General features: G+C 41.2%; 1 protein-coding gene across 25 annotated transcripts in view; it reads left to right on the top strand.

Annotated features, from left to right (window-relative positions):
• BCOR (BCL6 corepressor) overlaps positions 1-14,251 on the top strand; it is an 88,841-nt gene that overhangs the window by 51,180 nt on the left and 23,410 nt on the right. For 11 of the 25 annotated variants that reach the window (XM_083734151.1, XM_083734153.1, XM_083734130.1 and 8 more), the window contains 3 exons: positions 9,788-10,066; positions 10,399-10,752; positions 13,501-13,829. In XM_083734151.1, the coding sequence (XP_083590277.1) occupies positions 9,788-10,066; positions 10,399-10,752; positions 13,501-13,829 (962 nt within the window). The remainder of the gene's footprint in view (positions 1-9,787; positions 10,067-10,398; positions 10,753-13,500; positions 13,830-14,251) is intronic. The other 14 variants (XM_083734138.1, XM_083734146.1, XM_083734139.1 and 11 more) reach the window with 2 other exon arrangements.

The raw sequence follows: 14,251 nt of genomic DNA, 5'->3' as shown, positions 1-14,251 counted from the left end.
TTTCATTTGCTTTTCAAAAGGTGAGAGGGGTGGAGTAGCTGCACTTTTAGGTTTGCTGTGAACTAACAGGATTTTATCAGTTCTTTAAAATTTGCTGTATTTAGAACACCTGTGTGCAAGAAGCAAATAGTTGATAAAATGGATTACACTATGTCTTGGAGCCAGATTACATATTGCTGTTGCCAGGGGATCGGCATCCTGTGGCAAGGTTTTCATTTCCTGCGGCTATTAGATTCAGCTGTACTCACTGCATCCATCAGGGCCATCAGGAGAATCTTCCTGCTTCTCCTCCAGGCAATTGGTGGCCATTGAAGGGGGAAGGTCAGGACCACTCACTACCTGATTATCTTGATGCACATAGTAAATATGTTATCTCTGCAGGGAGGCAAAGGTGCCATAGGGTTGTTGATCCCCACAGTGACTGTCCTATATAGCTCTGTTCTTAACTTCCATGTAATGTGATTAACTTCAAGTTACTTTGGCGTGGCAGTTTGTGATTTTTGTTTATGTGTGGACTGATAAGGTGTTTACAAAATAAAAGTTTTGTGCACATCACAGGGCTTAGCTTTGCAAAAAAGTTTCAACACACAAAGCCTGGAATCTTGTCAATTCTGTTCTGCTTAGGCCTTAGGGAATAGACATATGGTGGTACCTCAGAAGCTGAACAGAATCTCTTCCGGAAGTCCATTCGACTTCCAATACGTTTGAAAAGCACGGCTTCTGATTGGCTGCAGGAAGCTCCTGCAGCCAACCGGAAGCCGCAGAAGCCACATTGGACATTCGGGTCCCAAAGAACATTTGCAAACCAGAACACTTACTTCTGGGTTTGTGGCGTTCGGGAGCCAAAACGTTTGACTCGCAAGGTGTTCGCGAACCAAGGTGCGACTGTATTGATTTCAGCAAAATGAAAAAATGAGACTGCTGTAGACTAAGCTGTCTGAAGGTGGTAAAGGAAGGCTGATTGCATAAAGTTTTTAAAAATTAATAAACATATTAAAACCAATGTGGTAGACGAGATGTTTAAAAGTGCATTTTTCTTTGATGTGGTGATGTCTATGGTTACTATGCCTGCAAAGCACGGAAAGGTTTCACAGCATCACTACAAAAGTTTGCCACGTCTATTCACTTTTTGCTCCTTGCAACAGCAGCTAGTAAAGACAGCTAAACAGAAAGCCTTTAGTGCTAGGTTTTTGGTACTTCAGGGCATTTTGAACCTAAGCACCTGACATTCATCATGCCAATTGGCATAAGTACCTGATGTGGTCAGAAAGTTTTCAGGTTCAGCTTTTCCCATGGAGAGTTGCTGTTATTCAGTTGATCAGTGTCTTACATCTAATGTTACCATGTTTATAGTCAGTCTTGAGAGCCTTAAATCTGGATAACATTTTTATCTTTAGTAGCATAGCTGGGAGCTTAACAAAACACTGCAGTGTGGAGTATTCCTATTCAGGATTCCAGCCAGCCATGTCTCTCCCAAAGGTCTCCATTCTGCCTGTTCCCCAATTTTCTGCCCCTCGCCAGACTTTCATTGTTTTGTGGCCATTGAGCAAGCTCTGTCCTTGTTGGGCTGTTTTGGGTGGTTTTTCATTCCCTTCCTCCCCTGCCCCCTAAACATTTTTGTTGTATGTCCACACACCTTGGGGCTTCCACAAGCCTTTTGATACCTCCCTCTTGTGTGTGGATGGTGGTTCTTTTGGCTACATAAAGATGGGTCCTGAGAGTTCACTTTTCTTATGTACAATGTGACTTGGAAAAGGGGTTTACACATACAACAGAATGGATTGTACACAGACTATAGTGAGGTGAGGTTTCTTTTTTGAAGGTTTTTCTATGTGTAAAAAGACCCTCAAATACAATGGTCTGAGATCCTTTTTCTCTACTATGTTAGGGTTTTTTTCCCTGTGAGGTGCGGGCATTTACAAATGGTAACCTCACTTGCCATCTGAAGTGCTATATTATAGTCCACTTTACCACTTAATTCTGCTGCCTGTTACCTTCTGGACTGGTAGATTTCTTTGCTTTGCTTTTTTCGTTTATAGATCTGAGATTGGACAGAACGTTCTCAGGCCCTTATGGGAACTGTTAGCTGCCTCCTTTGGGGCTCTTACATACCCATGGCAAACTTTTATTATTATTAAAAATAAAAAGTTAAAAATAAAAAATCCTGGTAAAAAGCATTCTTTTCTCCACCTTTCCCCCCCAAATACCAGCAAAACAAAGTTAGATGTGATAGTAAAAGACTGAGTACTGGTGATTTTCCTTATCTCTGACCGAAGTGGAATTACGGTAGCTGAGGCCATGAAAGGCTTTGGCATGTCTTAAGTTCTCCAAGGGAAGGTTCTTGCCAAAGCAGGAAGTCTGTGGAGAAGTAAGATGCCCCATTGGTTCTCAGTGCTGCTAATTACCTGAACACAGGTGGTCCTCCCCCCCCCCATTTGTGGGCCCACTCCATACATGCAGCCACATGAGTGATTAGTGAGCGGGGCGGGGAACCTATAAGGTCCAGGTAGTTTTTTAAAAACTCCATAGGAACCCTTTTTTCAGTGCAGAGTTGTGCTGGCCAAGTAAACCCTTTGGAGAGCCATTGCTCAAGCATCTTCCAACTAGGATCAGGTGGTGCTAGAGGCCAGCCACTTGGCTCACTGCAGCAGACCTGAAATGGTGAGAGGGAAAGTCTAGGCTAGGAAGAGATTGCATGTTTGCAGGTAACTGTCTATACTTCCCTTCCCTACAGCAAGAGTAGTTGGGCTACTGTGAATTTATATGAGTGGAGCTTTTTGTGGTGTGCATATGGAACTGCCACACTCAGGCAGAGTCTCATTCAAGCAAGCAAAATGCTGGGGAGGTCGAAGCATCTGCCTGCTCAAGTGCAGCCTAGAACATGCCTAATATAGAGGAAAAAAGGCTGTAACACCTGCCGGCAGTCTGAGTCAAGTTTCTGCAATGCCCAACTCCTAGGTCTGGTTGCTAAGTTTAAATGGTCTGAATAAAAGCAGTGCCTCTCATAGGATTGGTCAAAGTATTAATTTCTGTTTTCTAGATTCATCCTTAATAATCAGCTAATTATTTTCATTCTCATAAGTGCGCTCTGAATGTTTTTTTCTGGTGCAGTGGTGCAAAACAAATTACAGCAATGTTCATTGTGCTGCCTGCAGACAGACTGGTGCAAATTTATTTCATTTTAAATAATTTTTATCCATGCATCCACATGTACTGAAGCAGACTTAGAACTGAGGCACAGAGAGAAAGTTTCCTAAAACCAATGATTCATCTGACCTCCAGGATATTTCCACTGCATTTGAAAATGCGTAGCAATTCTCTATCAGTGAATTGCATAATTTTTTTGGGGGGGGGGCGGTGGTAGAGGGCCAAACGGTGCCAGGTACATCCAACCTGAAAATGCGAAAACCGAAATGAGAGGCAAGCCTCTGTATTCTTTTTTCCAGGGAGTTTAAAAATCAGGAGGAATGGGGAGAGCCATAGCAAAAACTGCTTTGTTGCCAAGGAGACTTGTAAACGTTGCTATGGAGAGCTTCTTTGCCACAAATGTGATAAATTATGGGATGTGTTCAGCAGAGGAATGATTTAAGCAGCCTGGTATATGGATCCATTTGAAATGGGCATGGTGGCTTAATAGTGCTAAAAGGAAGTGTCATTCGTTCTTTGAGAAATACTATAATTTTTAGGCATCCTGACCCTTTTTAAGGCTTTAGCTGCTGCATGACCACTGTTCTGCACCAAAGAAAACTAAAGTGGGACAACGAGTGGAACAATGAATCTTCCCCGCAGGCCATGTAGCAAAAGCTGTGAGATCCATAACCCTTTTCCTATTTGTTTTAGAAAGTAGAGTGCTGAAGTATAGGATGATTCCTAAACTACCTGTCTGCTGCAAGAAATAAATTAACCAATTAAAAAGCTCTTGCAAGCACCAAGTACTCATTTGCAGAGGAAGCTCTGGCTGGGTCTCTGCATGATTCACTGCTGTGGACTTGCCTCCTTCCAATCAGCCTCTGCTGATTGGCAAGTGATCCTCTTGCATCTCTGCTTCAGATGTCATTGGATCTTTCAATCATTCCTCATGCAGAAATTCAGCAGCATTACTCAAGCTCAAGAGGAGGCTACCAACTGCATCTTTGCAAGAGTTGCTGCTCTAAGCTGGCCCTTCTGGCCAAGAAGCACCCCTGGCTTCATGACCCTGTTGAGACAAAGGCATAGTTTCCAGTGAGGGGGATAATTGTTACTCCTGCCTTCAACCTCTAAAGAAGTAAACATTTTTCAGGTGTAAGGGTGATGTATATCAACCTTAATTCAGGAGATAAGTGTTGTTCAACTACCAGAATGTAAGAAAACATTGGAGTAGATGATTTTAAAATGCACTTGTTGTTTAAAATGAATTTATGAACAGTGGGTATAATGTACGACAAGCAGAAGAGAAATGCTTATATCTGTCAGGCTGTTAGGAATTATATTGAGAATGAATCCGTAGCATGTTGGAGATATCTGGGTTCCTCAAACCAAACTTCTTTATTTTTAACCCAAGAATTTAGGAGATTTGGGTAAGTGGGTGGGGACTAAATTATGATCTCTACATTTGACATTGTGCTTCTGATATTTTCCATTCATTCTACAATAAGTTCAACCTGTCTAGGAATATTTTTCCAGGGCTGTCCTTCTCTTTCTGCTGCTTTATAAGGTTCATTTCTGCTGCTTTATAAGGTTCACAACAGAAGTCGTTCATTCTTTTGGGAGGAACAGACTAATTCAGTGCTTCTCCATTGCTCTGACAGATACTTTTCATTTGTCTCATTTTGGGAAGATCAAGGCCATTTTGGGGAGATTGCTCAGAATGAACAAGACTGTTAAGCACAATGAAAATGCAAAGTGACAAACATTTATTTGTCTTGCATGTTTGCCAGTGATAAAAAAGCCAAATCCATGATTTGCTGTGGAGGGAGAAATAAACAAAGCTGGAAACATCATGCATGTGGCAGAAGTATAGGGTAGTTGATAGTTTGTATTCTTTCATGTAGGGCTCGGAATAGGGGTGTATTACTCTGTCAATTTCGACTTCTTATTTTTCCAATCTTAAATTCTGTTTGGCCGATTTCTGTTGTCATTCATGTGTGTTTTTTTTAATTTGCAAGAAATAAGTTATCTTAGTATACATATTTTTTGCAAGCACTTTCCCCATAGGTAATACATTTTTAATGTTATCTTCACTAACGTAAGCATTTTTGTTTGTGCTTTCTCAATACACATTTTTGTATGCATATTTTGGTTGGAGAGCTGCACTGTAAAATTCAGAAAAGCATGAAATTTGATGAGTAGTTGTGCTTTGGTTTTCATATGGATTCAGGAAGTGAAAATTAGTTTCAAACCAAACAAATTTCTCCCCTATCCCTAGACCTGGGTAATATATTTATTATACCTATTCGATAGATAAGTCGTGACTTTCAGTGCATACTCTGAAGTAAACCCAATTGAGTTCAATGGGGTTTACTTCTAGGTAAGTGTCATAGGATTGCAGTTTGGGTCCCGTTTATTTCCAGTGTAGGTAAGAGTGCATGTGAATGGTGTATAGTCCTAGGGTATTTACTCTGGTGTAAGTTTCCCTGAGAAGTAACTTCCATTAAATTCAGACCCATAGGAATGTAGTCTAAGTTGGGCTTAGCTGTGACTAACATAGGCTTGCTTTTGCCAATTGTGATATACTTTTGGTTGAGGACACTGGATAATTTTAGAGTCTGGGTGGTCTAATAACATTTCCTAAAGAAGTTCCCCGGGTCAGAACTAAACTGAAGAAAGGAAACGTATCTGCTACCATAACGGACTTCTTTTTTATAATGAAGTGAACTTGCTTGTTTCCTGTTCACATATACTTAAAAGGTAAAGGTACCCCTGGCCATTAGGTCCAGTCGTGAACGACTCTGGGGTTGCAGCGCTTATCTCGCTCTATAAGCCAAGGGAGCTGGCGCTTGTCCGCAGACAGCTTCCGGGTCATGTGGCCAGCATGACTAAGCTGCTTCTGGCGAAACTAGAGCAGCGCATGAAAACACTGTTTATCTTCCTGCCGGAGTGGTACCTATTTTTTGACGTGCTTTTGACGTGCTAGGTTGGCAGGAGCAGGGACTGAACAACGGGAGCTCACCCTGTCGTGGGGATTCAAACCACTGACCTTCCGATTGGCAAGCCCTAGGCTCTGTGGTTTAGACCACAGCGCCACCAGCATCCCCTTCACGTATACTTAGGCAAAGTTAAAAATTATTTGTTGCTCCAAGTATGATAAGTGTACTCTGGGCAACAAACAGTCCTTGAAGTAGACTATTTTCATTCTTGCTGTGGAATGCAAGGTCGTATTTTAGTTTCTGTGTTATCATGGTTGGACTGAAGCTGGAAAATGCATGCAATTTGTGGTGGTAGATTTGGAATGCAAGAAAGACCTGAAATGGCCTTATCCTGAGGAGTTGTAAGGAAAGTTACATAAAACACACACATGCAGCAGATGGTTACTTGACTTCACCATCTCTGTAAATTCAGGGTCTCCTTTTTGCCTGATTTTTAGATGTAGGGAATTCCCAGATTGTTAAAGGAGGGAAATGACCTTGTTTTAGGCTGATATTCCTGTGTGCTTTCTTATCTGTAAGAAGAACTGTCTTTGATTTAAAGCTCCCTCCCTCCCCAAACAGATTCTCTGTAGGTAGCAAACTGGTACGGAATGCTAATAAAAAAGTTTAGTGAAGTCATCTTCTATCAGGCTCTTGTGGTAGAACAGAAACTTTCCCCCTATATTTGACTTCTTAGCTGTTGGACCTATCAGCCAGTTGGGTTTTGTTTTGTTTTTAGCTCTGTTTCATTTTCATATAGAGACTGGTTTGTTGACCAAATCCCTCTGTGTAACCCTCCCCCCTCCCTCTGGGCCCTTCTGTTACTGCTGATTCTGAACTGCAAGTGTAGCACAGATGTGGGCATGATGTGTTTTTTAAAAATCCACTGTTGATAGAATGGGGGTTAGGGGTTGGTCCAAACACCTGAACTTGTTTTAGAAACTGGACTTAGGATTTGGGTTAGAGATGTGAATCAGCCTAAATGAGAAGGTGGTTGCATGTTATGGTAGAGAACCTATTCAGCAGATTTTTGTTACGGTTCAGGTCAAAAACAGGTTAACAGCCTGGAGTGGAATCCATCTGAGGTCCACTGGAGCTCTTGTTATTCAAGGCCCATTGGAACTAATGATGGTTATATGGGAGCTGTGCTTGATGGTTGTATGCCTTTGTGTTTCGTTTAAATGCTTTGTTTAAATGGTTGGTCCATTGGTTTAAGCCCGGTTTGCAAAATTCTTATGTAACTATGAATTAATACTCCAGAGCATGGGCAGGCAAACTAAGGCCCGGGGGCCGGATCCGGCCCAATTGCCTTCTAAATCCAGCCCACGGACAGTCCAGGAATCAGCGTGTTTTTACCTGAGTAGAATGTGTCCTTTTATTTAAAATGCATCTCTGGGTTATTTGTGGGGTATAGGAATTTGTTCATCCTGCCCCCAAATATAGCCCGCCCCCCCAAGGTCTGAGGGACAGTGGACCCAGCTTCCTGCTGAAAAAGTTTGCTGACCCCTGCTCTAGTCATATTTCAGATTTACTTATAATCTTCAAACCATGGACTTTTCTCGGGCTAGCAACATCCCAATCCTCTAAATATTTGCAAGAAGCTTGCTAGTATTCACTAATGAAGCTTTGTACAAAATTAGAGCGAATGCTTTCTTCCAGCATCCAGTCAATAGAACATCGAATAATAAAGACTATGAAATGCCACCAGTCAAGTCTTTATACCAGAGGAAAAATAAGTTGTAGTATTTTCCTTCTTTCCAAGTTTGCAAATCCAAATGTTTTGTAGATTTGATCCAGTGTTGTGTGCCTTGCTCATCATTTTTTAATGCAAACAAATTTTTATACCTCATTTTCTTCATTATCTGTAAGAGATCATATATTTCAGCAAAATCACACATGCTAAAAAAAGGAAGTTTCATTTTGTGTGTCATCTTGAGATATAAAGGTAAAGGTAAAGGTACCCCTGCCCGTACGGGCCAGTCTTGACAGACTCTGGGGTTGTACGCCCATCTCACTTAAGAGGCCAGGGGCCAGCGCTGTCCGGAGACACTTCCGGGTCACGTATCTTGAGATATACACCCCCTTAAAAAAATAATAATCTCACACTAAGAACTGCCTAGAACTGTGTTAAGGGAAACACCTGTTTAGATTGCTGGTCATCATGAGTTCATCAAAGCTAATGTTTGGAGCATGATGTTGTTCTCTTCACCCTATAATCTCAATACATGTTGAACCCTTCCTGTAAACCAGTCCCAGGCAAAACTTGTTTCAATGTAACTAAAAATATTATGATAGGAGGGTAACCTAGTCCTATTAATCTGCTGTCAGTTTTATCTGCATGTAAATCTAACTCACAATAATAGCAACAACACTAAATATTGTGCAGATTCTTGTGCTTTTGACATCATCAAGTTTCAATGTAAAGGAGCTGCTCCTGTAAATTGGCTCAGTTTAACCCTCACTGTTTTATAATCTTCCTTTGCTGGGTTTCAAAACTCATTTCAGTCTGCTTTTTGAAGTAGCAGGTGTCAGGCAAACTTTTAAGATGGGGCTGATGGAAGGAGAAGATAAGGCAGGCAGCAAAATGGAAGAGGAGGAAGTTAAGCGGGTGATAAGATTGATGGGATAAATTAGAGGAGGAATGTGCGGGAGGGTGGGAACAAAGGAGACCAGAGGCAGATACATGAGAAGAGGGCTCCGGCTGCATCCTTTAAAAAAGTCCTTATCTACAGAGAAAGATAATGTGGGAAGGGCAAAGAAGCTTTAACAGGATTGCACAGGGGGGAAAAAAAGTTTAAAAATTTTAAAAATTTCAGGTTCAAGGCGTGGGATCCTTCTTATGCATTGTTGATATACAACTTTGATTTATTTAGGTCTAGTTCAGAAATGTTTGTCTGTTGGTTGAAGACTGTGGTTTTTGTTATATTGTATATATCCTTGACTAAGGTTAAGCATAACCTTGAGGATACAAAATGTCAGCCAGGTTTTCAAGGCCTGCTGCAAAAAAGGAAGAAAGTTGTAGATTTTTTGAAGACGAGTGGCATTGCAATATGTTAACTGCACTACTAAATCCCCGAATACGTGGATACTGGTGGTGTCATAGGTCAGAGAGGGCCACCTTCAGCGTCAGTCTAATTTCATGCAGGTTGCAGGGGCGGGAAGCAGAGAGTGTGAGCAAATCGGATTGGCCCTTCTCACTTTTCACTCTGGCCCTCAGTATGTGGCCCCTGATTAATTACTCTCTAGGGAACGTGACTCTCAACAGAAAAGGGTTTCCCATCCCTGCAATAAGTGTTTCCAGCAGTTCAGGTTATGGTGTATTGTCACACTCTGTAGTCTGTCATTCCCTGGGTTTGCAAATTTGACTTGGAGCCGCTAGAATTAATTCATGACAACTGGTTATTTTGCATCATGAGAAAATCAATATTTTGCACCATACCTTCTTTTCCTAGTGAAATACCAGCAATATTAGTGTATGTCTAGTTTTCCTATTGGTCCTTGATGTAATAATATTCATCCTTACCAAAATCCATAGTTGTGTCTAAACCTTTTCATCTACTTTGTAAATTCTCTTTACAAGCACGCACTTGGTGCTACAATTGCTCTGAAGAGATGGAAGCAATTGCGTGAGATGCTCGTTGAGTTAGTGATGTGTAACCCTTTTTGTTTTGTTTTAAATGAAGGTGATTTTCACAATACAGAGAGCACCCAGGACCACGGTTTTGAAGTTCCTGAGGAGAAAGGTCCTCCAGCAGACAGTTGTGTGGAGAGACTTACCGTATATGAAAAGGCCAGCGACCAGTCTGCAGAAGATGTCAACCAGGCCCTGTGCCCCCACCAGGACAGGAAGCGTAAACATTCTGGTGAGAAAATGCAGAACGATGGAAGCCTTAAAGAAAACTTTGTAGAGGAACAGGAAGATGAATTTGCATCAAAAGCAAAAAAGAGGAAGAACTCCAAAGGTAACCCGGCCAAGTTGGTCACTCTTTAAGGCATGGCTTGTGAAGTGAACACTCTTTGGATTAACCTATGTCCATTTATGACCTGTGTTGTGCCAATCCCAAATCCTCGCCTGAATTATGTTTGGGTACCTACAAGGTACAAGAATAGTCATTGGACAACGTAATCTTTGGCCAATGCAAATTGCTGTAGTGCATGCAAACCCCTCCTGAGCTAATCTTTTAAAAATGCATAGTGTGGTGGTGAAGCTGAAACAATCTGCCCCACAAGTGAACTATAGCTTTTGTTTCAAGTTGAGGGCCTTTTGATTAATTTTTAGTTATTTTTCCATTAGATGACTGGCCTGAGAGGGAAATGACAAACAATTCCTCTAACCACTTAGAAGAGCCCAATTGTAATGAGGTGACCAACCTGAAGGTGTGCATTGAATTAACAGGGCTCCATCCCAAAAAGCAGCGTCACCTGCAGCATCTTAGGGAACTGTGGGAGCAGCAGGTGTCACCAGAGAGATCCCCACCCGGCAAGTTGGGCCGGCAAAGCAGGAAAGATTTAGCTGAGGCTGTTCAGCCAGAGGCCACTGCAAAGGTCAAAGACTGCACAGAAGAAAGGCACACCAAGAAAAGGTCAGAGGTCAAAAGCAATAGAAGTTGGTCTGAAGAGTCCCTCAAAACAAGTGACAATGAACAAGGTATGCAGAGATTACTAGGGAAATCTAGCATTACTTAGTGACGCATGCTGCCACCAGTGCTAAGAAGCTGTCGGTAGTTTTTTGGGTAGAAGTTTTATATTATATTATATATATAATATAAAATTTTACTATGATCATATAAAGGACTTAAAGTGCCACTATTAAACCACTTATGCTTGTTTTGCCAAATCTGTAGTGTGTGGTGCTAATTGTGTTTTAATGCCACATCCTAGATGTGTGTGCTGTCTGTGTCGTGTGATTCCCTCCCCGCTTCAAATTGGGGGTGGGGGGGGGGAGAGAATACCAAAAACCTAAAATATTTTTGTCTGTAGGTTCTTTTTGGTCATTTTTGCTTTTTGATATTCTTAACAGTTTTTGACTTCATAACAGTCCCCCTTCATCTTTACCAGTCAGGAATGATTTTGATTTCATAACAATTTTTGACACGTATGAATGAGTGTAGATTAAGGAAGACAGTATGAAGAGTACTGCGTCTTTTAACCACTTGTGGGAATTCACTGCTCCATTAGGTTTGAACTTCTGAGTTAATTTTTTCCTGCTCTGGAAAGCTGGAGGGAAGAAAGTGGTCTCCTTGTGTTCCATTCTCTTTATACCAGAAAAGGTGCACAGGTGTCTTTTCCGCTTTGTGGTTAAATGCAGACTAGCTGAGTTCTTCTACCTAGCCTGCTTTACCACTTCTTTCTTCTCTTTCCTAATTAGTCGTCGTCAGTTTTGTCTATACTGCATCTTCTACACATAGATTGTACTGAAAACCAGTTCACAGGAAATAAAATGACAATTTAAATATAACGACAAGCAATGTAGCTGTCATACACAATAAAAATCTATAGAAACCTACTATAACATTGGAATATAAGATTTCATCTCCAACTGGGAGCAGGTCTTTAGGAAAGAGCTTATGAGGGTCAAATTATATGTTATGTTAAATTATTGTTTAACCCTTTCTCCTTGCACTGTTGTTCTGACTAATATCACTCCTCAGAGCTGCTATAGGTACCAACAGCAGGTTCCCTGTAAGAGCAAATAGCAGCTGGAGGAGGGAGGGATTTTAATCAGGACCATGGTGCAGGGGGAAAGGGTCAATGCCCTTCCCATGTGCTGTGCTCCAGATTGCAGCTGCTGTGTGTTAAAATCAAAACAAAACCTGAAACATATTAAATAAAATCATGCATTTAATGTAACACATAGTTTGGCTCTACCATTTCAGACCGTGATAGGCAGAGTTTTGTTTTTTTGTTTTTATATGGGAGAACATTCTGCTATTGAGAGCAGAGATCTGAATTGTTGAATGTTCTCCTATACAAAAAGATTCCCTGCGCCCGGAAAGCAATCATATGGAAAATGAGCCTTCTTTGCAACATGCTAGTTTTCCAGGTATGGGGATATTTATTTATTTTTGGAACAGAGGAACATTGAAGTGCAAGCCCCTACTTCCTGCCTGAAAAGTCCAGCCACAAGTTTCACCCTGGTGAAAACTAGGCCTAAGTCTACAACAGCTAGAGGATTCACCACTTTCTTACACTTTTTTAAAAGTTTTTTTAAGACAAGAGAGAGAATCCTTCATTAGATAGACAGATCAGACTCATGAGTCAAGCCCTTGGTTTCTATTCCATTCATACATTGCTTGATCTTACAGAAACAGAATTTAAGAAACCTTGATCTGATGCACTGTGAATTCAGATACTGCTCTTACTCTAAAACCACAGTTAGTCATTCATTTTTATTCATCCCAGTTGTTCTGTTGGTCCTTTTTTTGGTTCTGTAGAAGTTTAGTTCTGATTCCTCTTACCTGAAAATTGTCATGTAAACAAACTCATCATGAACCTCTTTGCTTTCTTTACATTTCCTTCATGTCTTAGGGAATCCTTTTCTCTCTTCAGGCATGGTCAGTAGAATGTTACAAAAGTGGAATGAACATTGAAGCTATGAGAAATGCATTGTTGGTATTTTAGAGAAGCTGAAAAGTTCACTTAGGGTCAATATATCCTGTTTCTGATTGGATTGTGTACATGACATCCTTGCAAAAGGCAACTCTTGAAAGTTAGGTCCTTGCAATGCAGCAAACAGGAGAGACAGCTGCTTAATGGTTAAGAGCCACACAACACTGAGAAATTGCTGTTTGGATCCATGAATCCCTTTTCAGAATGCTGCAAGAAACAGACCCAATGCTTTCCTCATTTTTGGTGCACAAAGGGAGACTTTTTCAAATGCAGAAATGGGAATTGGGCACTCAACCAGCGTTTCTGATTATGGAAACCGTTTCTGTGTCCTTTGAATTTTATACTCCACTCTGCTCTACAAAAAGCAAAAATGGGTTTCCTGAGGTGGAAAGGTTTCAGCAGTTCTATACCTGAAAGAGCAGTATATTCCCACTTTGCTAGCATGTCATTACAGGTAAGGAAGCCTCTTCTCTCATCTGCATCCATATAAACAAGTACCCTGAGAAGGAGGCCTGATTCATATCTCCTTTGCCACGATGCTTAGATGGTGCAGTGCTAGACTGTGTGGTTGTTTACTGTGCTTAGATCTCGGAACATCAAACTTTGCTTAGCAGATGTACCCGCCCATTACAATTACTTTTTATTGCTTATAGTCCAAATGTGGAATTGCTTAATGTGAATGTAAAAGTTTTAAAATAATGTGTCATGTATTGGGGTGTGTGTGTGTGTGTATTCTCTTTCCTTTCAACACACTATGCAATGTACGATGCCTTTACTCCCCATTTAGGTATCCCTCCATTCCCAGCATCTCCGCACATGAAGACCCTTTCATCTACCAATATAAACAGCAAAAGGCAAGCCCAGCCAAGCTGTACTCCAGTTTCAAGGTTGGCTGCCAAGCAGCAGAAAATGAAAGAAAACTGGAAGACAGATGTGCTGTGCACAGACGAGGAAGAAGATTTCCAAGCTGCATCCCTGCTGCAGAAACATGGCGACTGTGAGAAGCCACCAGGGAAACGTCAGTGTAAAACAAAACATTTGGCACTGCAGGAGAGGAGAAGGAGGTCATCCCTGACAGGAGATGATGTCACTGATCTCGAAAGTGCTGAGGAGAAGGTATCTTTCTTCCAACCCAGTTGTCCCACTAATATTTCAGGTTTGGCTAATATCAGCCACTTTAAACGCTTAGCTTGTTGTCTTATGTAGTGGCCCTTCCAAGCCCTTTCTGTTTACTTTAAAACACATTGTATTGTTCTGCAGTGCTCAATCCACTTTACTCCAGGACAAATCTGTGAGGGCTCCTCAGATTCTTTCAGGATTTTGATCTTAAAACTTTTAGATGGTATAAATCTAGAGGCCAACACTACTACACTTTTAAAAAGAGAGAGAAAGGAAAATGGATTTTCAATGAATTATTAAGGATGGATGGGTGGGGTGTGGAATCCAGTAATGATTTTGACAGGTCATAGTTAATGAGGAGAATCTGGAAGCGACCAGAGGCTCCTTCAGACTGTGACTCTTCGCCAGTCAAATCACAT

This window comes from Podarcis gaigeae (genome assembly GCF_964106915.1).
Source record: "Podarcis gaigeae genome assembly, chromosome: 4".
Lineage (NCBI taxonomy): Eukaryota > Metazoa > Chordata > Lepidosauria > Squamata > Lacertidae > Podarcis > Podarcis gaigeae.
This window is presented reverse-complemented; position numbering and strand designations above follow the sequence as displayed.